This window comes from Rhineura floridana, chromosome 2 (assembly GCF_030035675.1).
Source record: "Rhineura floridana isolate rRhiFlo1 chromosome 2, rRhiFlo1.hap2, whole genome shotgun sequence".
NCBI classification, from domain to species: Eukaryota; Metazoa; Chordata; class Lepidosauria; order Squamata; family Rhineuridae; genus Rhineura; species Rhineura floridana.
In genome coordinates this window covers 22,354,844-22,375,727 of record NC_084481.1, presented here as the reverse complement: position 1 = coordinate 22,375,727, position 20,884 = coordinate 22,354,844, and the positions used below count along the sequence as shown (strand labels likewise).

Genomic DNA, 20,884 nt, shown 5'->3' with positions numbered 1-20,884 from the left:
ACTTGAAGGCACATAACAACAACAACAAAACTGTCAAAATGCAAACACAATTTGGGTTGGTCTTTCACAGTTCAATCCACTTGCTGTGTAGCTTGGAAGAATTTGGTAATATTCTTGAGTATATACTCCATTAACAACTACAGCTGAAATTCACTCAGCACTGGGGGCTATAAACTAGTGTTCTGAAAAATCAACGTCAGCTACTTCCTTCTTATCCAGCAGTCTGCAATATTTCCAGTTTCAGAATCCACGGAAGGCACAGACATTTCTTCCACCCGTCTGTGTGAAAGGTATGCGTTCAGGCAATCGAATTCATTTTCCACATAGTGCTGCATTCAGGTTTGTATAGGTGATGATGGCGCTCTAACAGTGTGAATGGGAACGTTAAACACGTTTACATTTTTCTCTTTGGAATCAGTGGGATATAAGTGCGATTGGGTCGTGCCTTCTGAATTTTACTGAGATAAGTTAACTCGTTTGCTCCTCTTTGTCCTCCCACTCCCCGTGAATGCCGCTTCGCTTTTAACAACTGGTGGCTCGATCTCCACCATGTGCACTATTGCATTTGAGGGAAAAAAAACCTCGAGTCTCTCTATTGCCTCCCAAGCGCTCTTTAAGAAAACACGTCTCTTTCTCTCCCTCTCCCCCTTCTCTGCTCGGCATTTGACTGGATGGCTCCCTTGTCACCCAAGATGAAGCAGCAAATCGGTTTGCGAAGGGATGAGCCTGGGCAAGGCTAGAGGGACGACCGGGTAGTCTCTCTGCTTCTGGTTGGGCCGTAGCGAAGCGGGATTGTTGTTAGCAGAGGAAAGGGATGGATGAAAGGAGAAGGATGCTGTACCAAGGAAGGAGAGGTCTCCTTTCTGCGCCCGGCATGAAGCGTCTTTCCTTCCACTCGCAGCCGACTTAAAGGGAGCCAAACCGCGAGAAGGCCGTCTGGGCGCTCTGTTCTCTTGGCGCATGATAACGTAAGAGTCTGAGGTCCTAAACGTGGGGTACATAGAGGCTCAGTAAAAGAAGGAAAGAAAGAAAGAAAGAAAGAAAGAAAGAAAGAAAGAAAGAAAGAAAGAAGAGGGTGGCCTTTTCGCAGAAACATCAACAGTCTCCGAGGTGTGTCCCCAAAGAAAGTGTCTTTGGCAAGGAGGATGGGGCTCCCGCAAATTGAGTTCAGAATGTGCGGGCGGGGCAGGGGGAACCCGTTTATAGGCCTGAGAGCCTTTGCCTCGTGGAATCCTCTGCATGTGGCAGGGTGATTGGAAGAAGAGGTCGCCTCGACGTTTGTACTTTGGAAGAGTAAAGACACGTGTTTTGAGATAAATCTGTAATCTGCCTTTTGCTTGGTTACTATGGTTGGAAAGAAAAGGGCTTCCCTTCCCCCGCGGCCAATATTAAAATCAAGTGGGCTGGTAGAAGAGGGGACGGAGCAACCTCTCTACAGGTTTCCCATCTTTATTTTTATTTTTAAGAAAAGAATGTAGTTTTATAGATTTTTATATGATGGGTTTGGAAGGGGGAAAAGCTACGTTATTCGCCCTCCTCCTGTTTCGGTAGTATCAGTGCAAAGGTATCTAAGAGAGAGATTCACGTGATCAGGGAACTCTGTATGTGCTTATGTAATGATAACAATCATGATAACGTTGGAAGTAATACTAGAGAAGACAGTCTTTTTATGTGTTGTGGTTAGGTATATTATCACATCGGAGTCACTGACTTTTTACAGCTTAGGAATTGTTGTTCCACTATAGTCTACCACTAAAGCGTTGCTCAGAGTTACAGTTCTTTAGGTAAAAATAAATTGCTATTACATACAGTTATCAATTTCATTTTGTAAGGCATTATGTAGCTAAACTAAAGAATAAAAAAATAGGTTATATTGGGTAACTTTGAATCTCTCCTCCATCCAATTCCCCCAAAGCTCGAAGGAGTAAGAGAGCCCCAGATGCAGCTATTGCAACATTTCTGCCGCATGCTGCCCTATTTAACACAGTTCTATGTGTGCATCTCTGTTTTTGTAGTAGAGGGGCAACAGCCTGTCACATGGAAGCAATTTTTGCTCAACATAAGTAGCTAGTCAAGTGGTTAATTTAAAGCCTGTGATATATCATGTTGATAACAACTAGAAACGGAACTTTGAAAAAATCAACTTACTTTGCTGAGTCTGTATTTTTTATAGTTTACTTACTCTTCAGTCATTTTCATGTAAGCTGAATCTTAGATTATATGAGACCAAGTGGTCATTTCGTGGATTTTGGTGGGATTTTTTTTTGTTTTTATGATGATCTGTATAGTTGAATCAAAGTGTCAAACATTAACAGTGAATTTATAAGTGAGGATGGCATAAATGAGATTTGCAGGGTTTTTACAACAGTAAAAACATGTTGCCTGTTCTGGAGATATTGCAAGCATAATGCATTATTATGAAACTGGAGGGTGTCTACACTACAGGAAGGCTGTCAAACTCCTGTGGAAGCAAGAATTTTATTTCATATACTTGTTTAATGCTTGTGTTTATATATAAAACTAGATAATTGGATGTTACAGGATCACTGATATATACGCTGGAAAGTTCCACAGAAAATGTTCATTTTAGAAATACATTAAATTAGTATCCTAATGAATGATAAGGATACAAGGCAAATTCACCAATTGTAATGGATGAAATACAAGTCAAATCTTAAGTTGAGATTTAACTTTTTTCATGTGATAGTCTCTAAGAAGTAGATACTTGCATGCCACTCAACTCTTTAGGCATGTCAACATTCAGAGTGTGGCTTGAGGTCAAATGATGCAGCTATTCTGCTGGTGTTAAGGGGGTCTGGGTTGGTTCATTGAGTGGATGGGAGTTGACTTGGGAATTCCATGTAAGCAGCTTTGAATTCTGTGATGGAAGAAAGACAGGATATAAAAGCTGAAGTATGATGTCCAAATGTTGCCACCTACTGTAGTTTGTTTTTTAATCAAATAATTCAATTTAACTACTTTGGGCTATTGGAAAATCCTTTTCATGTAAATTAGCATGGCACAGGGTGAGTGGAGTTTGTTCTAGTTTTGTCTGCTAAACTTACATCAAGCATAATAAATTAGATCCCCTCTCAATTTTAGGACAATGGAAAATGCTCTGATTCAGATCTTTCTGGAAAACCCTCATTATTACAGAGTGTGCATATTAGCTCTTTCTAATAGTAAACTCAGATGGTGAGTAATGCTAGGATTGTAGCCAAACTGGGGCCACAGAGACAAGAGGGAATTGATAGCATTGCCTAGAGGGACTGTGAAGTTTGGGAAAATTTTAAAAGTTGCAATTAAAAAAAATATCTTAAGGGGGCAAAAACAACCCTCTAAGCAGCCCGGTGAACACGTGGAATGTAGAGTGGCAATCAGAAAAGAAAAGAAAAAGAGTGGAATGCCTTGTTTGTAGGGAATAGCGGTCTGAAACTACTACCTTTAGGAGGGAAGAGGCACTGCAACACTTTGTTGCAGGTCCCACTTGATCATGTTATTCGTTAAATAAGAATCATAGAATTTCTCATTTATGTATCTTGTAAAACAGCACCATGTAAGCACATTAGTAATTAGGTTCTAGGTTTCTCTTCCTGAATTTCCTTGTTGTGCAGTAGGTTTCTACTTATTAATAAATAATAATATCCTGTTTTGTCTTTAAAATTATAGCCTCTGTTACTGATAACTTACTCCACTCATGGCAACTTAATGAGCCTCCGTATCTCACTCCTTTACACCTCTCTCTTCTGCTTCAGGAAAGGGCTGTGGTTATTGGTAGAGCATCTGCTTTGTATGCAGAAGGTCCCTGGCATTTCCAGGTAGAGCTGGGAAAATCTTCCTGTCTGAAATCCTGGAGAGCTGCTGTCAGTCAATGTAGGTAATACTGATCTAGATGGACCAACGGGTCTGACTTGGGAAATGGCAGCTTCTTAAGGTTTTGTCTGAATTCTTATTTCCCCTTTTATGGGAGGAATAAGACATGTGATCTGTCCAAGGCCATTAATAGTCCATGGCTAGATGGCATCTGAAAACGATTCAAGTTTTGCACAGCTGTCTGCTGCTGGATCACTAGGCAAACATTTAACTAGTTAGTTCACAGCAGAACATTATTTCCTTTGTATGTTTAAACAATGGGATTAGATGTCAGGAATGATTATCCTTTTGTATTAAATATATTATGTGGATAAATATTTTTGGAACTTGTCTGTCATTACCTGACTGCTTTAGGAATACAAACCTAGTATCGTTGACAGTGGGAAGAAGCAGGCTACAGCATGAGTCAGGCTTTACTGGTTGGTTATTTGCCCACTATGTTTATTAAATTAATTTTGGTAAACTTGCTAAAAACTTAATTTTTTCTCATTCTTTTCCAGAGAGTTTCTTGAGGCAGAAGTGCTAGTAAGCACGTGACTGTGATGGCACACAAGCAGATTGGAAAGTGGGAAAAGTATGGCAAAAGGTATTGTAGAGACTGGGAAGGAGAGGCTGGCTTAAAAGACTGGGTTCGGAGGGTACCAGGAGATCAGTCAAAAGCAGCATGCAGATACTGCATATGTGAAATCAGAGCTCACCACAGTGATCTTGTGGCACACAGTAAAACGAAGAAGCATAAGAAGCACGTTGCGTTGCTTTCACAGCCTTCGGCTAATGTGGAAAAACATCCATTTGAGTTTGATATACGGCATTCATTGCAACTTGAAAAACAAGTTTCCTTTGAAGCTGAGCAAGATAAACTTGATGAATTGAGGCATGCAGAAATGGATGAATCCATAAATGTGTGTGCTCTGAAATTAGCAGCACATATAGCTTGCCACATGAGTATTTTTACTGTTGATCACCTTGGGTGTATTATTGGTGGAATAGCTGAGAAAGACATAAGTCTTCATAGGACAAAATGCTCAACAATTATTAGAGATATCATAGGCCCTACTGTGCATAAAGAGCTTCTTAGGGACATTGGCAATGGATACTACTCACTGATCATTGATGAAAGTTCGGATGTGTCTTCACAAAAGCAACTTTGTTTGATGGTGCGATACTTCAGCAACAAGCTTAAATGCATTGTATCCTCCTTTGCAGGAATAATTACTTTCACTGCAAGCGATTCTGATTTTATCACAGAAGCCCTCTTATTGTTCCTAAATGAAAATAAACTGAACATAAAGAAGTGTGTTGGGATTGCTGCTGATGGTCTCAGCGCAAATATATGTGACCATAAAAATTCGCTGCTTAAGAAGTTTTATGAACTCAATCCTTGTGGTGTTTTTATTAAGTGCATATGTCACTCCCTTTATCTGTGCTTATCAAGAGCTATTGATGTGCTTCCACTGAACCTAGAATACATGATTTCACAGACCTATTTGTGGTTTTCTCAAAGCACATTTCACCAGAAACAGTACGCTGAACTGTATGCTGCAATCAGTGTTGGAGAGAATGCACTGAAAGTGCTGCAAGTTACTGACACACGATGGCTGTCTATTAGTCCTTGCATCAATAGAATACTTAGCCAGTATGATACTCTGAAGTTGCATTTTCAGTCTGTAAAAGACAATGAAAAGGACTACAGTGCTGACCTCCTCTATCAAATGTACTCTGAGCCTGTTAACAGACTTTATCTTGTTTTTTTACAGCCTCTTGTCCAGGAAGCAAATAGGATCAGTAAGTTATTTCTTCTGGAAACTGTTAATCCAGTTAAACTTATTACTGAGTTAGTGATGCTCTACAAGACTCTGTTACAAAAAATAGTGAAGCCTTCTGCCTTTCCAACATGGTCATCCATAATGAACTATGACATGCGAAGCAAGCGAAACTACCTGCCCCCCTCGGAGGTTAATCTAGGGCAAGTGTTCCTCTCAGAATTAGCAGAAGCCAAACTCCCTTCCCAAATTGGAGATGCAATTCAACTGAAGTGTCGGGATTGTATTTTTGAGCTTGTAAACCAAATAAAGCTTCGCCTGCCCCCAAACGTACAACATCTTGAATCACTTGGTGCTCTAAATCCTTCAGTTGTTCTGAGTCCTCTAAGACCTACATTCTCAACTCTATCATTTTTGTCCTTATATAGAGGAGATCACTCAAAACTGGAGCAGCAGTGGAGAAATCTGGATACAGTTTCTTGGACAAACACAGAAGATGGCCAGATAGAACAATTCTGGGTAGAAGTTCTAAAACACACAGATGAAGTGGGAGATAAAGATTTTGTTGAGCTAGGATTATTTGTCCTTACTCTGCTCACCCTGCCATTCAGCAATGCAGCAGTGGAGTGTACAGTTTCACAAATGAATCTGATAAAACACAAGTTAAAGAACAGGCTGCAGGACAGCCTGCTTGAAAATATCCTGAGGATCAGAGCCTACATGCACAGAAATAAGATTTGCTGCAATCAGTTTCAGCCATCCAAAGAGATGATTTCTTTGTTCAGTAGCGAATTTTATGCTGTTGCTAATAGCCGGGATGCAATAGAAGGCTATAATGATATATTTTGAAAATAATTTAAGTCCAGAGATTCTTAAAAGTACATTCTTATACAAGCATTGAGTGACTTCTTGTAGTTGTACTATGTGCTGTTCTGACATTTTCTTACTAATGAATACTGGTTTTAGTGTCTTTATACTTGTTTTTCAATTCTATACTTTTAACTGAAACATTCTGGTTTTTTTACTGAAGAAGTAATCAATATCATTGATTAAAAATGATATGCATTGTAGGTTGCAAAAGATCTCAAGTCTTTAAAATAAGTGACTTCATATTGTTCTCTTCAAATATTTCAAAATTGTTCTGCATTCCTCAAAATAGTTAAAATTAGAGTATTTGTTATGCCTTGCAATAATATTTATTGTGAAGTCTTAGATGTCAAAATGCTGGTGGCAGAGGCTGAGATCAAACATCAAATGTTGAGGTGTCTGTTTTCCATATATCAGCATCACATTTCTAGGCGATTAAGTGGAGTTTTTCTTACATTCAAAAGTTTTTAAACAATTACTAAATTGAGGCCTTTGCTAGACAAATGTCAAAATGCATTTTAGGTATAACTTTTTAATATATTTATGTCAGATTTAATCACCAATGATACTTTGAGGGCAACATTACTTTAAACCATTACCAAAATTAGCTGGCTATCACATGAATATTCACACAAAGCAACAGCTCAGAAGTAGATATATAAATTATTAGATAATAATAATAATAAATAATAAAATTTTATTTTTGAGTCGCCTATCTGGCCGAATTAACGGCCATTCTAGGTGACGTACAGAATAAGATAAAATACAATATATAAAATACAACATAAGTCATAAACCTCAGACTATAATTAATCAAAACCATCCACAACTGTATCACAATAAAACTAGTCCAGCCCAGGAATCTTGTATGCCTGCCTTTTAAGGCTCATTCAGGCAGGCATACAAGATGACTTGAAAAGAAAAGGGGGCTAATTTGCAGCTTGGAATTGAGATTTTTAAAAGCATATCTAGAACCAGGTTTTGCTGAGAACTTCTGAATGAACATGTCTAAGCTCTGGATGTAAATGACAATGCAATATGTATTTGTATAACAGAAACAATGATTAGGCTTAGAATAAAAATTTGTAAGAAGCTATTGGAAAAGATAAAAAGCACCATTAGTCATACTTGCATTTTTTCATGTGTATTTCACAGATTCCTGCAGCTTCTCTGACAAATGAAGGGGCTTGGATCTAACAGATCCAAGGCCACTTCTGTTGTGCCCCTGCTGTATCTCCAGCACACCTGTTTCAGACTTAATGCCATATATCACTGATGAAAGAACCACAAATGGTAGCTGTATGCCAACAGACTTATCCACAGCATAATGATGGCCTCTGTGGCAGATGTGCCTCTCCACTGGCAAAGATGGAAGATGCCTACCCTCCTCTTTAATCCCCTCCAGTTAACTGAGCTGGGGGTTTGGATTACACTGCCCCGTACATAACTGCTAGTGCAGCGTGGGCAATGGCCCGTTAACATACAATTACATGTAGTTTCCCAAATGTTTTGTTCAAAATGGAACATACACTCCAGAGTCCAATGCTCCAGGTCTGGTGTAGTTTCCCTCATTTCAGGGATGTATCTGGTGAATGAGGGGGCCTTTGAAACCAGGCAATCTTAGGCTTATGCAGTCTGCCGCAACACCCATCCACAATGCCTCATTTTGGCCCCATGACCTTCAGAACACCAAGGGCCAGTCAGCAGCAGAACTCTGTGACCACACCAGGAATGCTTCTGATTGTGCAGAGTGAGGTCTGCAAAATACTATGTCTCATCACCTGCTCTCCAAAGGCGCATAGGATTGCTGTCTGAGATACTTATGTTTTCTGATCCTAAACAGATGTATTTGAAAGGCCCCTTGTTATTAGCAGGATTTGCTTCTCAGTACTGTTTTTAGGTCTACAATCTTGGTGTATTTATTGATTGATTTATTAGATTTATATCCCACCCTTCCTCCCAGTAGGAGCCCAGCAATTAATCTCTGTCCCTCTTTATTGAACAGTAATATCTCTATAATTTTGTACCTGAATTTTCAAGAAAAAAGTCTGAAAACTGCAGCAATACTTCATGCTTGAAAGGATAATGATTAAGTATAAGTGGTGGATTCTGAAAAATGCCTTTGTGTACATCAACATTATGGCTTTTTGAAACTGGTTTTTAATCAACTCATCTAAAATTCTTTATTTGCAATACGCTGTTGTGAAAATGCTCTAAAAATAAAGGGTGATATTCAGTGTTGGTAAACTTGGTATAGATGCCTTTAAAATAATATACTATTTCAATGGATCTATTACAAGTATGACTTAGTTGGATAAAGGATCTAACTATATTCTAGTTAGTTGAACAAATGTTTTGTTTGTATAACTACGTTATTTTTATAATAAACATTAATATTATGAATGTGGCCTCTTCTAATGTTTGCCAATTGGGGGGGGGGAGTTGAGAGTATTAGGTAAACTGTATTTCCAGAAATATGGAAGTACTGAGCCCCAATGCCTGATAAAGATGATCGATTCCTCAAGGGGAAAAATAATATGTGAATGTATCTCACACTTGCATAAGTGCTCTAGCTTGTGAAATAAGAATCTAATTAATGTACTGCCTAATTCAGCCATTCATTTCTAAACACAGAACAGATATCTGGAAGATTAACCTCTGCCTAAGTGGAAACTTCTTAATGTTAAGAAGTGGACGTTGTGGAACTCTTCTTTAAAAATGGTAAATACTTTCCCCTTTGCTTTGGATGGAGGCTTTGCTAGTCCTGGTTTTTTAAAATGTCATTTGGAGGCAGGATTTCACCTTGAAACTTGGAAAAGTAGCTATGGCATTACACAAATACAAGTTTTCACCATAATGCCTTACTTCTGTTTGAAACACAGGTTTTTAATTTGGATTACCTCTTTGTCTCAAAGACTTGGTGGGTTTCATAATTTACACAGTGTGCTGTTAATTGTTCTGTTAGTCCTGTAGTATAACACACACTTTTTGTTTCAGCTAATATGCTGAAGCAAGAAATGTGATTCAAACTTTGTTTTGAGAAGACTGCAGAGCCTTGAGCTGCACAGGATTTAGTCAAGCCTGCTTCATGTGCACAGGACTTGAGAAGCAATTCTTTATTGTCTTTGATATAATAGTTCCTGTAAGTATACCATTATATAAGATTGTCTTTCCTGCCTCTTAAGTGAGCCTAGGCTTTTAAGTTACTGGTTTTAGAAAAAGATATGACTTATTCTTAAAAGTAAGAAAGCTTAGAATTTTAAGAAGCTATTTCTCTTACCTGTTGCATATTTTGCTCTTATATAAAGCAGATGTATTATATCTTTGCATTTCTTTTCTGTATTTGCAGTAGGAGCACCTTTATGCACTTGTAGGTGAATTCTTAGTTGTTTAATATACTGCACACCTAAAAAGGTAAAATATGTCTGTGACTGACAAACGAGTGCGGTATTGCACATTTGGTTTAAACCCTCCCCTCCCCCCACTCGCAAATGTATATCGGCCGTAGATTTGGCGCCAATAGCTGCGACAACAACCGTGTTTTTTAAGGTTGCTGTATTGGAAAAATTGAACCAGAGACCAAGAGTCCTTATGATAACTTGGTATTAACTGTTGCCTGTATGTTTACGAGGGGGAGGGAACCTGTTTCTAAATAGAAACTTGGGGGGGGGTAGAAAAGGATACTCTCCGCAAACCCCACCAATATTACTGGCGTTTCACGTGATGCCGCTTGATAGAACAAATGAGTGACATTCCTTTCGGCTGCCACTTATAACTTCCACGGGCTTAAGGCCCTTATGTAACCCCGGCCCAGGCCTTGTGACTTGCGCGCGGCCCCGCGAGCAACGAGTTCGTCGCCTGCGCGAGCTCGGTAAATCACGTGCTGAGGGGAGGGCGAGGGGGAGTGAAGAGGGGCGTGGAAGGAGAAGCGGGTATCAAGCGCTGACGGCCGGGTCGGGCGCTATGTTGATAGGCTGAGAGTTCGTGGCCGCTCGCAGGCGATTGGGCCATCCTCCGGGGGGAGGCGGGGCCAGGTGTTGGCAGGCTGTTGTGGCGAGGGAGTGAGGGGAAGAAAGAGGGTGGGATGGGGGCAACCAGCGAGCCCTAATACGCGGCGGAGGGTCGGTCATGGCACGGAGCGGCCGGGCAGTTGGGAAGGCGCTCGTTGAACGGTTGGCAGTGTCGCCGCGTAGAGCAGCTCTCAGGTATGGACGGAGAGATTCGAGGCTTGATAAGAGAGACTCCGCCCACACTACTCCCTGCCTGAGGAAAAAATACTCTTTCTTAAAGCTAGAGAAGACTGGGGGAGGGGCGGTGTCGGATCCTTTCCAGCGGGATCTCTGGGGAGCTGTTAAAGCAGCGGAAGGGTTATTGGTGCTGAGAGGTCCCTTTGTCCGCCCACCACCACCACCTAGTCTCAGGCGCTGAGGGTGGTTCCCACCGTCTCTGTGATTGTTACGGTTTTCCTTTTCCTGTCAGGGTTCCTGTCCTCTTCAGAAGTTGCGTGAGAGGTAGAAATCCAACAGGTGCCGTCCCACCGGCTTAACTTCGTTTGCATACTCGCCTGTTGTGTTCTGTGGTTGTTAAAGAGGGAGGATTGTCTTAGGAAAAAGGCACAAGGTTGGGTACCTGGTGAACTCGATCTTACCTCTCCCCATCTCTCAGCTGTGCAGGTTGGCCATTGCTTGTGTGTGTGTGTGTGTGTGTGTGTGTGTGTGTGTGTGTGTGTGTGTAAGGGGGAGCACAAAGCAAAGTCAGAGGCGAGATGAGTTGTAGTCTTCAGTTTGCCCACCGAATGAAGGTTTGATAAAAAGAAAGTGAAAATTTTCCCTAAATAGACAAAAAAGCTTTAAATCTAAACTTGTTTAATGGCTTAAACATATTTTATGGAATTTAATATGCACTGTTATTCTAACAGTTCATATTAGAACATTGTCATAACACTTGCTTTTGCTATGATAGCCTCACATGTCCACTCACCTGGAGTTCATTAACACTAGTAGACAATTCTGTAGCACTTTTTACAGTACAAACAGTTAATACTTGTCTATTTTTATGGCATTTTGTTTCCAAAACTGTTGCATACAGAAAAACAGTGCTTGAAAAGGAAATATTGCCCTATGGCTTTTATTTACAGTACAGTTCTGTGTCTACTCAGAAGCAAGTCTCATTGAGTTTGATGAGACTTACTCCCAGGTAAGCAGGTATAGGATTACAGCCTCCATCATTCGTTTTTTATTCTACTTTCCATTTAGTATTCACAGCTACTAACAAAATCATAGTTGCATAAAGAAATGATACTAAATTGGCAAAATCAGAGGATTTAAAAAAACCCTGTCTATTGAATGTTTCATGATATAACAGCAAAACAAGACAACAAGGAGAAAACAAACCCAGTAATTAAAAAAATAAAAGCAAACAAAAATGAAAAAAATAGAAGCATAAGGCTGGAACATAATTGTTACAATTACATACATTGACAAATAGATATTGGATATAGCAAGGCAAAACAAGAAAGTCACGTTATATGAGGTAGGTACAAATGTTAGATCCTTATCACCTTGGAATATAACCAGTCCAAAAGGCAGCTGATGGTCCCTGGGGCTTGTGAATGCACTGTTCACTATTAGCAAAATCAGAGGTTGAATGAGTAGCATGGGGAGGGAGAAGTGGTTTCCATTGAATGGAAACTTCTTCACCCTCCTTGAGCAAGGGATACTCCTAGGTTGGGAGCATACCTTGGTCCAGCAAAGGAAGAATCAGGAGTCTACTTTAAGCTCCTGATTGTTCTGTTGCCCCACCCTCCTCCACCTGATATCATAGGGCGGGTGGGTGTGGCTTCCCCCCAAATGACCTGGTGGGCCGAGGTTAGCCCATGGGCCAGAGGTTCCCCATCCCTGCCGTAGATACAGATATTCTGCTTAGAAAATATAGTGATTATACCAGATGTGATTATACCAGAACGAGTAATGTGGGGTTTTTTTGGAAAAAGTTCCTCTGTGAATTAGGGTAACTTGCATAGGGTGATTTGCATCAGAAAATTTTTCAGTTTGTATTGGAAAGTTATCTGATGCCTTAGAGACTTAGCATATTTAGCATATTTTACTTGTATTATTATTATTATTATTATTATTATTATTATTTTGTTCAATTTTTATACCGCCCGAAGCCAGAGGCTCTCTTGGCGGTGCACAATAAATACAATACAATAAAAAATACATTAAAATGACAATAGTAACACTGAGCATATATTTTAAACAATTAACAGCCTGGTCTGTATAACAACAATAAAATGTAAAATTTTTAAAAAGCCTGGGAAAATAAAAAGGTTTTAACCTGGCGCCGAAAAGATAAAAGTGTAGGCGCCAGGCGAACCTCGTCAGGGAGACTATTCCATAGTTTGGGGGCCACCACTGAAAAGGCCCTAGATCTCGTTACAACCCTCCAAGCCTCTCTGTGAGTCGGAACTCGGAGGAGGGCCTTTGATGTTGAACGTAGTGAACGGGTAGGTTCATATCGGGAGAGGCGTTCCGCTAGGTATTGTGGTCCCACACCGTGTAAGGCTTTATAAATCAAAACTAGCACTTTGAATTTGGCCCAGAAACCAATAGGTAACCAGTGCAAATGCACCAGAACAGGTGTTATATGTGCGGACTGTCTAGTCCTCGTCAACAGTCTGGCTGCTGCGTTTTGCACCAGCTGTAGTTTCCGAACTGTTTTCAAAGGCAGCCCCACGTAGAGTGCATTGCAGTAGTCCAATCTAGAGGTTACCAGAGCTTGCACAACTGAGGCGAGGTCGTCGCTGTCCAGATAGGGACGTAGCTGGGCTACCAACCGAAGGTGGTAGAATGCATTCCGTGCCACCGAGGCTACCTGAGCCTCAAGAGACAGGAATGGATCAAACAAAACCCCCAAGCTACGAACCTGTTCCTTCAAGGGGAGTGTAACCCCATCCAGAACAGGTTGAACATCCACCGTCTGGGCCGAGAAGGCACTCACCAACAGCGTCTCAGTCTTGTCAGGATTGAGCCTCAGTTTGTTAGCTCTCATCCAGTCCATTATCGCGGCCAGGCAACGGTTCAGCACATCAACAGCCTCACCTGAGGAAGATGAAAAGGAGAAATAGAGTTGCGTGTCATCAGCATACTGATGACAACGCACTCCAAAACTCCTGATGACCGTGCCCAGCGGCTTCATGTAGATGTTAAAAAGCATGGGGGACAGAACCGATCCCTGTGGGACTCCACAATGGAGAGTCCAGGGTATCGAGCAGTGCTCCCTAAGCCCTACCTTCTGGAGGCGGCCCACCAAGTAGGAGTGGAGCCACTGCCAAGCAGTACCTCCAACTCCCAACTCCGTGAGTCTCCCCAGAAGGATACCATGGTCGATGGTATGAAAAGCCGCTGAGAGATCAAGGAGAATCAACAGGGTTACACTCCCCCTGTCTCTCTCCCGACATAGGTCATCATACAGGGCGACCAAGGCCGTTTCAGTGCCGAAACCGGGCCTAAAACCGGATTGAAATGGATCTAGATAATCGTTTTCATCCAAGAGCGCCTGGAGCTGGCTGGCAACCACCCGTTCCAAGACCTTGCCCAAGAATGGAATGTTTGCTACCGGTCTGTTCAAATTATCTGGGTCCAAGGAAGGTTTCTTCAGGAGTGGTCTCACCACCGCTTCTTTCAAACGGCTAGGGACCACTCCCTCTCTCAAGGAGGCATTTATCACTTCCCTGGCCCAGCCGGCTGTTTCAACCCTGGCAGCTTTCACTAACCAAGAGGGGCAAGGATCTAGTACAGAGATGGTTGCACGCACCAGTCCAAGTACCTTGTCAGCTTCCTCAAGCTGTACCAACTGAAACTCATCCAACAAATGAGGACAAGACCGTGCTCCGGATACCTCACTAGGTTCAACTGCCATAATATTGGAGTCTAAGTCCTGGCAGATGCATAAGATTTTATCTTGGAAGTGCCCAGCAAACTCATTACAGTGGGTTACCGATGATTCTCTGATATCCTGAGGGCTGTGATGTAAGAGCCCTTGGACAGTTCTAAAGAGCTCCGCAGGGCGGTTGAGGGATGATTTAATAGTGGCAGCGAAATATCGCTTTTTCGCTGCCCTCACCGCTTCTGTATATAGTTTCGTAGAGGCACTTACCAAGGCATGATTGCATCCATCAGGAGTACGCCTCCATCTGCACTCAAGCCTCCTCCTCTCTTGTTTCATCACTCTCAGCTCCGGGGTATACCACGGAGCTGCATGAGCTCGACATGGGAGAGGGCGCGCAGGAGCGATCGTGTCAACAGCCCGGGTCATTTCCGTGTTCCACAGTTCGACCAGAGCTTCAACAGGAGCGCCAGTCTTATCAGCCGGAATATTCCCCAGAGCCCTTTGAAAACCCAGAGGATCCATTAGTCTCCGAGGTCGGACCAACTTAATAGGTCCCCCACCCCTGCGGAGGGAAAGGGTCGCTGTAAGCCTAAACTTCAGCAAGCGGTGATCTGTCCATGACAATGGGGTCGATGAAAAACTCCCCACCTCCAGATCACCATCTCCATGTCCAGTGGCGAAGATCAAGTCAAGAGTATGCCCTGACACATGCGTTGGGCCAGTAACAAATTGAGACAGCCCCATGGTTGCCATGGAGGCCATGAAGTCCTGAGCCGCCCCAGATAAAGCAGCCTCGGCATGAATGTTGAAGTCTCCCAGTATCAATAGTCTGTACTTAGTTTGTACTTAGTTAACAAAGTTTAAAAACTCTGAAACTGCCAAACTTGGCTATTAATTGCTTGTAACTGGTGTCCATTCGTTACTAGTAAACCTATGAAATAAAACAAATCCTGCAGAAAAATAAAAAACTGGAAAATTTCCCACACCACATCACTGACCAGAATATACACATATATTTCTGTAAGGCAAAACTAGTAAAATTTTAGATTTGAAAACTCGGTTGTCATATATGAAGAAAATGCTAAGGAACTGCTTTGCAGATGACACTGTCTTTTAGTTGCTGCTGCTGTTATGGCAAAGTATCTAACTGTATTTTATTTATTTATTTTATTTTATTTATATACCGCCCTAAGCCAAAAAGGCTCTCTGGGCGGTGTACATAGAGGATAAACAAGAAAATATATGAATAGAACAAATATAAGAAAATCAAAAAGCAAAACAAACAAAGAACAAAAACCAAACAACATCAGAATATACCAGTAATGAAATACTGTTTTAAAATACACTATAAAACAATTTTTAAAAAATAGAATATTTAAATTTTTTTTAAAATGCCTGGGAGTATAAAAAGGTTTTCACCTGGCACCAAAAAGATAGCAGCGTCGGCGCCAGGCGTACCTCATCGGGGAGACTATTCCACAATTCGGGGGCCACCACCAAAAAGGCCCTGGATCTAGTCACCGCCCTCCGAGCTTCTCGATGTGATGGCACTCAGAGGAGGGCCTTAGATGTCGAGCGCAGTGTACGGGTAGTTTCATATTGGGAGAGGTGTTCCACCAGGTATTGCGGTCCCATGCCGTGTAGGGCTTTATAGGTCAAAACCAGCACTTTGAATTTAGCCCGGAAACAAATAGGAAGCCAGTGCAGACGGGCCAGAACAGGTGTTATATGAGCGGACCGTCTGGACCGCGTCAATAGTCTGGCCGCTGCATTCTGGACTAACTGTAGTTTCCGAACTATCTTCAAGGGCAGCCCAATGTAGAGTGCATTGCAGTAGTCCAATCTAGAAGTTACCAGAGCGTGAACAACTGAGGCAAGGTCATCACTGTCCAGATAGGGATGTAGCTGGGCTACCAATCGAAGATGGTAGAAAGCGTTCCGTGCCACCGAGGCCACCTGGGCCTCGAGAGACAAGGAAGGATCGAAAAGAACTCCCAAGCTACAAACCTGTTCCTTCAAGGGGAGTGTAACCCCATCAAGAACAGGATGAACATCCTCCATCTGGGCAGTGAAGGCACTCACCAGCAGCATCTCGGTCTTGTCTGGATTGAGCTTCAGTTTATTAGCCCCCATCCAGTCCATTATCGCGGCCAGGCAACGGTTTAGTACGTTAACAGCCTCACCTGAAGAGGATGAAAAGGAGAAATAGAGCTGCGTGTCATCAGCATACTGATGACAACGCACCCCAAAACTCCTGATGACTGTACCCAGCGGCTGCATGTAGATGTTGAAAAGCATGGGGGACAGTACCGATCCCTGCGGGACTCCACAATGGAGAGTCCAGGGTGTCGAGCAGTGTTCCCCAAGCACTACCTTCTGGTGACGACCCATCAAGTAGGAGCGGAGCCACTGCCAAGCAGTACCCCCGACTCACAACTCCGTGAGTCTCCCCAGAAGGGTACCATAGTCGATGGTATCAAAAGCAGCTGAGAGATCAAGGAGAATCAACAGAGTCACACTCCCCCTGTCCCTCTCCCGACAGAGGTCATCATACAGGGCGACCAAGGCTGTTTCGGTGCCAAAACCGGGCCTAAAACCGGATTGAAATGGATCAAGATAATCAGTGTCATCCAAGAGCCCCTGGAGCTGGCCGGCAACCACCCGTTCCAGGACCTTGCCCAGGAACGGAACATTCGCCACAGGTCTATAGTTGTTCAGGTTATCTGGGTCCAAGGAGGGTTTCTTCAGGAGTGGTCTCACCACCGCCTCTTTTAGGCAGTCAGGGACCACTCCTTCTCTTAAAGAGGCATTTATTACCTCCTTGACCCAGTCGGTGGTTCCGGACCTGCTAGCTTTCACCAGCCAAGAGGGGCAAGGATCCAGAACAGACGTGGTCGCCCGCACCAGTCCAAGGATCTTGTCAACATCCTCGAGCTGCACCGACTGGAACTCATCCAATAAATGGGGACAAGACCGTGCTCTGGATGCTTCGTTAGGACCAACTGCTATAATATTGGAGTCTAAGTCCCGACGAATGCAAGCAATCTTATCTTGAAAATGCCTGGCAAATTCATGACAGCGGGCTACAGATGAATCTATAATGTCCCGAGGGCCAGAATGTAAAAGCCCTCGTACAATTTTAAAAAGCTCCGCTGGGCGGGAGAGTGATGACTTAATAATATCAGCAAAATATCTCTTTTTTGCTACCCTCACCGCTACTATATACTGTTTTGAACAGGCACTTACCAAGGCATAATTACATTCATCGGGAGTCCGCCTCCATCTGCACTCAAGCCTTCTCCGCTCTTGCTTCATCGCTCTCAGCTCCAAGGTATACCATGGAGCTGTATGAGCTCTGCAAGGGAGAGGGCGCATGGGAGCGATCGTGTCAACCGCCCGGGTCATTTCCATATTCCACAAATCAACCAGGGCTTCAACAGGAGCGCCAGTCTTCTCAGTCGGAAACCCCCCCCCCGAGACCTTTGGAAACCTTCAGGATCCATTAGTCTCCGGGGGCGGACCATTTTAACAGGTCCCCCACCCTTGCGGAGGGAAAGGGTCGCTGTGAGCCTAAACCTCAGCAAGCGGTGATCTGTCCATGACAATGGTATAGATGATAAGTCCCCAACCTCCAGATCACCATCTCCATGTCCAGTGGCGAAGATCAAATCAAGGGTATGTCCTGACACATGTGTCGGGCCAGTAACAAATTGAGACAGCCCCGTGGTCGTCATGGAAACCATGAAGTTCTGAGCCGCCCCAGATGAAGCAGTCTCGGCATGGATGTTGAAGTCCCCCAGTACCAATAGTCTAGGGGACTGCAACAATACCTCCGAGACTACCTCTGTCAGCTCAGTTAGGGAATTTGTTGAGCAGCAAGGCGGGCGGTACACCAGCAAAATTCCCAGTCTGTCTCTCTGGCCCAACACAAGGTGGAGACATTCCAAGCCAGTCGTCACTTGGACAGGGTGCTTGGTGAGTGAGCAAGAACTCCTATAGACCACAGCAACCCCGCCTCCCCGACCTTCGGTTCTACCACAATGCTGAACCATATGCCCAGGTGGGCAAATCTGGGAAAGAGCAACTCCTCCCTGGTCACCCACCCAGGTCTCAGTTATACAGGCCAGGTCGGCAGCTTCTTCCACAATCAGATCGTGAACAAGAGAGATCTTATGACATACCGACCTGGCATTTAATAACAGCATGTGGAGATCCGAAGGCTGACTGACAAAACAACCAGCAGTCCTGGGGATGTGAGGAGAACCGGAACAAGTCACAGGCACTATTTGTCTGGGACGAGTTCCCCTTACCTGGCACGTTCTCCTCACAACACCATACCTCCCATTACCCGTCACTACACTAATTGGGCCCCCGAAAGTCTCCCCGAACAATGTATAGCACATATTAAATAACTAAAACTCACAAATACACACACACTGGGTAACATTCACACCAGACAATACATATTAACACAATACACGCAAAAATTCATACATACACACACACACACACACATCATTAACTCAGGCAATAAAATTCACACTATACAGCCAATCAATTAATTACATAACAGCAAAACAACAAAACTTCCAAATAAAAACATAAATACCAACCAACTCAATCATTCATACAAACACCATACACATTCAACCATTAATTATTGTGCTTTAAAGCCATATGTGAACATTGATGATCTGAACTGGTGTACAATATTATATGCCATAAAGTGAATTATGTAACATATTGGAGTCCAGTAGTCAGATCTTTGTGATCTATGCATCTCTTTAGTTTGGTCAAAACTCAGAAGTGTCTAAGGTTGCTTTTTGTGTGTGTGTAAAATGGAGTTCCTACTTCAGAATTTTAATTATTAAATTTAAATGGCTGCCCATCAATAAATATTTGCTATGTGACTTACAAAGAAGACAGTATTAAAATTACAATAATTTATTATTATTATTAATAATAATTATAATTACAGTATTATAATTAATAATTATAATTACGGTATTATAATTACAACAATTAGCTATAAAAGATTGCAAGAAGCTTCATAAGGCACTTTGGCTTTTCTGCTTGTTGCCAAACTGGCTTCTTTGAATTGTAGCCAATGTGTTGTCTCACAGCTGTTCTCTAGAAACTAGAATAAGCAAACATAATGTCATAGAATCATCATCTGATGACATTAATTTTCCAACACTGACACTTGAGATACCACGAAGGTTAGGGCACATCACTTTGTGCAAATCAGAGTCCTTGTATTAGCCTTTCTCCTCCTGTATTAGATGTTACTTGGTTTGTATGGTCCATTTTTCTTTGTAACTGAACAAATTTGTCATATCTGTTTGATTGTGTCAATCTTTCTTAACAGCAAGGTTGGTATTTTACAGCTTGCTGATTTAGTAGTGAATTCCCTAGAATACTCTGAATTAATATACTTGTTGAGATTTTAATCAGTTGCGGTAAAAAATTGTATAATTACAATAGGCTGTATAGTGGTGCTTTTAAAATTTACTTTTGAGGTGTTAAAGCCTCTGCACTTGGACATTATACCTCAATTTGCCTGGAATAGGTGCTGTGTAAAAATCTAGTTACTGCATCAGTGTTGCCCACAAAGGTTATGCCGTTGAAATTAGTCCAACAATAGTTATTCTCTCAGAGGTTCCCCTGCAGTGCTTGCCTCGCATTTTCTGTAGGTTTTGTGTAATCCTGGTCTTTCAGAGACCCAAGGCAAAATAATTGTAAAGTTTGCACTTTGAAACATTGATAATTCGAGTTCTATGATTCATGGATTATTTGATCAAGAAGATGCATCCTTTAGTATGCTATGTAAAACTATGTCTGCTAATTGAGGAAGGGCAAGTTCAAGTTTAACCTCTCCTTACAACTGCTCAATTCTAATGTTACATTTCTCACTTAGTTTTATAGCTGAAATTACAAATTTGAGATTTTGATGAGGACATGCCTGTTAAGTTCACAACTTCCCTTTATTATTAGAAGATTCCCAGTTGTTAAGTTACATTGCCTCCCTCCCACCCCAACTTTAAAAGCTAAACTCATAACGTTGCTTATGCTCTGAGTAATTATGCATTCAATGTGGTTTATCATGCAGCATTGGTGATAGTGAAGAGAAATACCAAAGATCTAGGCTGAGTTTGCTAAAATAAAATAAATCGTATAGACAATAGAAGCTTCAGTGTTTGGTTTACATACTAAAATAATTAAAAAGTGGTGCTTTTGCCAGCAAGCTAAGCAGAAGATGCCTTAATTGAAATCTCTATAAGAATTATTAGCACATACTAGAGTACAAATATTAAAATATTTTCTCTAGTGTTTTTTTCCCTGGACAATGCTGAGGGATTTTATTATTGGAGAAAGGAGCTCAGTCTTCAGTTTTCTCAAAAGTTTGCTACTATGGGTATATAATGTAATTTATTATTCCATTAAACAGACTTATGGATATAACAGTTACCAGCTTTGATAGTTAAGGGGAA

General features: G+C 42.1%; 1 protein-coding gene across 12 annotated transcripts in view; it reads left to right on the top strand.

The window, feature by feature from the left end:
• The first annotated feature begins 224 nt into the window (after window positions 1–224).
• Window positions 225–20,884, top strand: part of COQ10B (coenzyme Q10B) — a 43,576-nt gene continuing 22,916 nt past the window's right edge. The window contains exons 1-3 of one of the 12 annotated variants that reach the window (XM_061608119.1): window positions 748–968; window positions 3,756–3,873; window positions 4,374–8,870. In XM_061608119.1, the coding sequence (XP_061464103.1) occupies window positions 4,416–6,485 (2,070 nt within the window). In that variant the 5' untranslated portion in view covers window positions 748–968; window positions 3,756–3,873; window positions 4,374–4,415 and the 3' untranslated portion in view covers window positions 6,486–8,870. Of the gene's footprint in view, window positions 291–747; window positions 1,111–1,134; window positions 1,439–3,755; window positions 3,874–4,371; window positions 8,871–9,137; window positions 9,225–9,500; window positions 9,646–10,546; window positions 10,709–10,823; window positions 11,015–20,884 lie in introns of those variants that run through there. The other 11 variants (XM_061608118.1, XM_061608125.1, XM_061608120.1 and 8 more) reach the window with 11 other exon arrangements.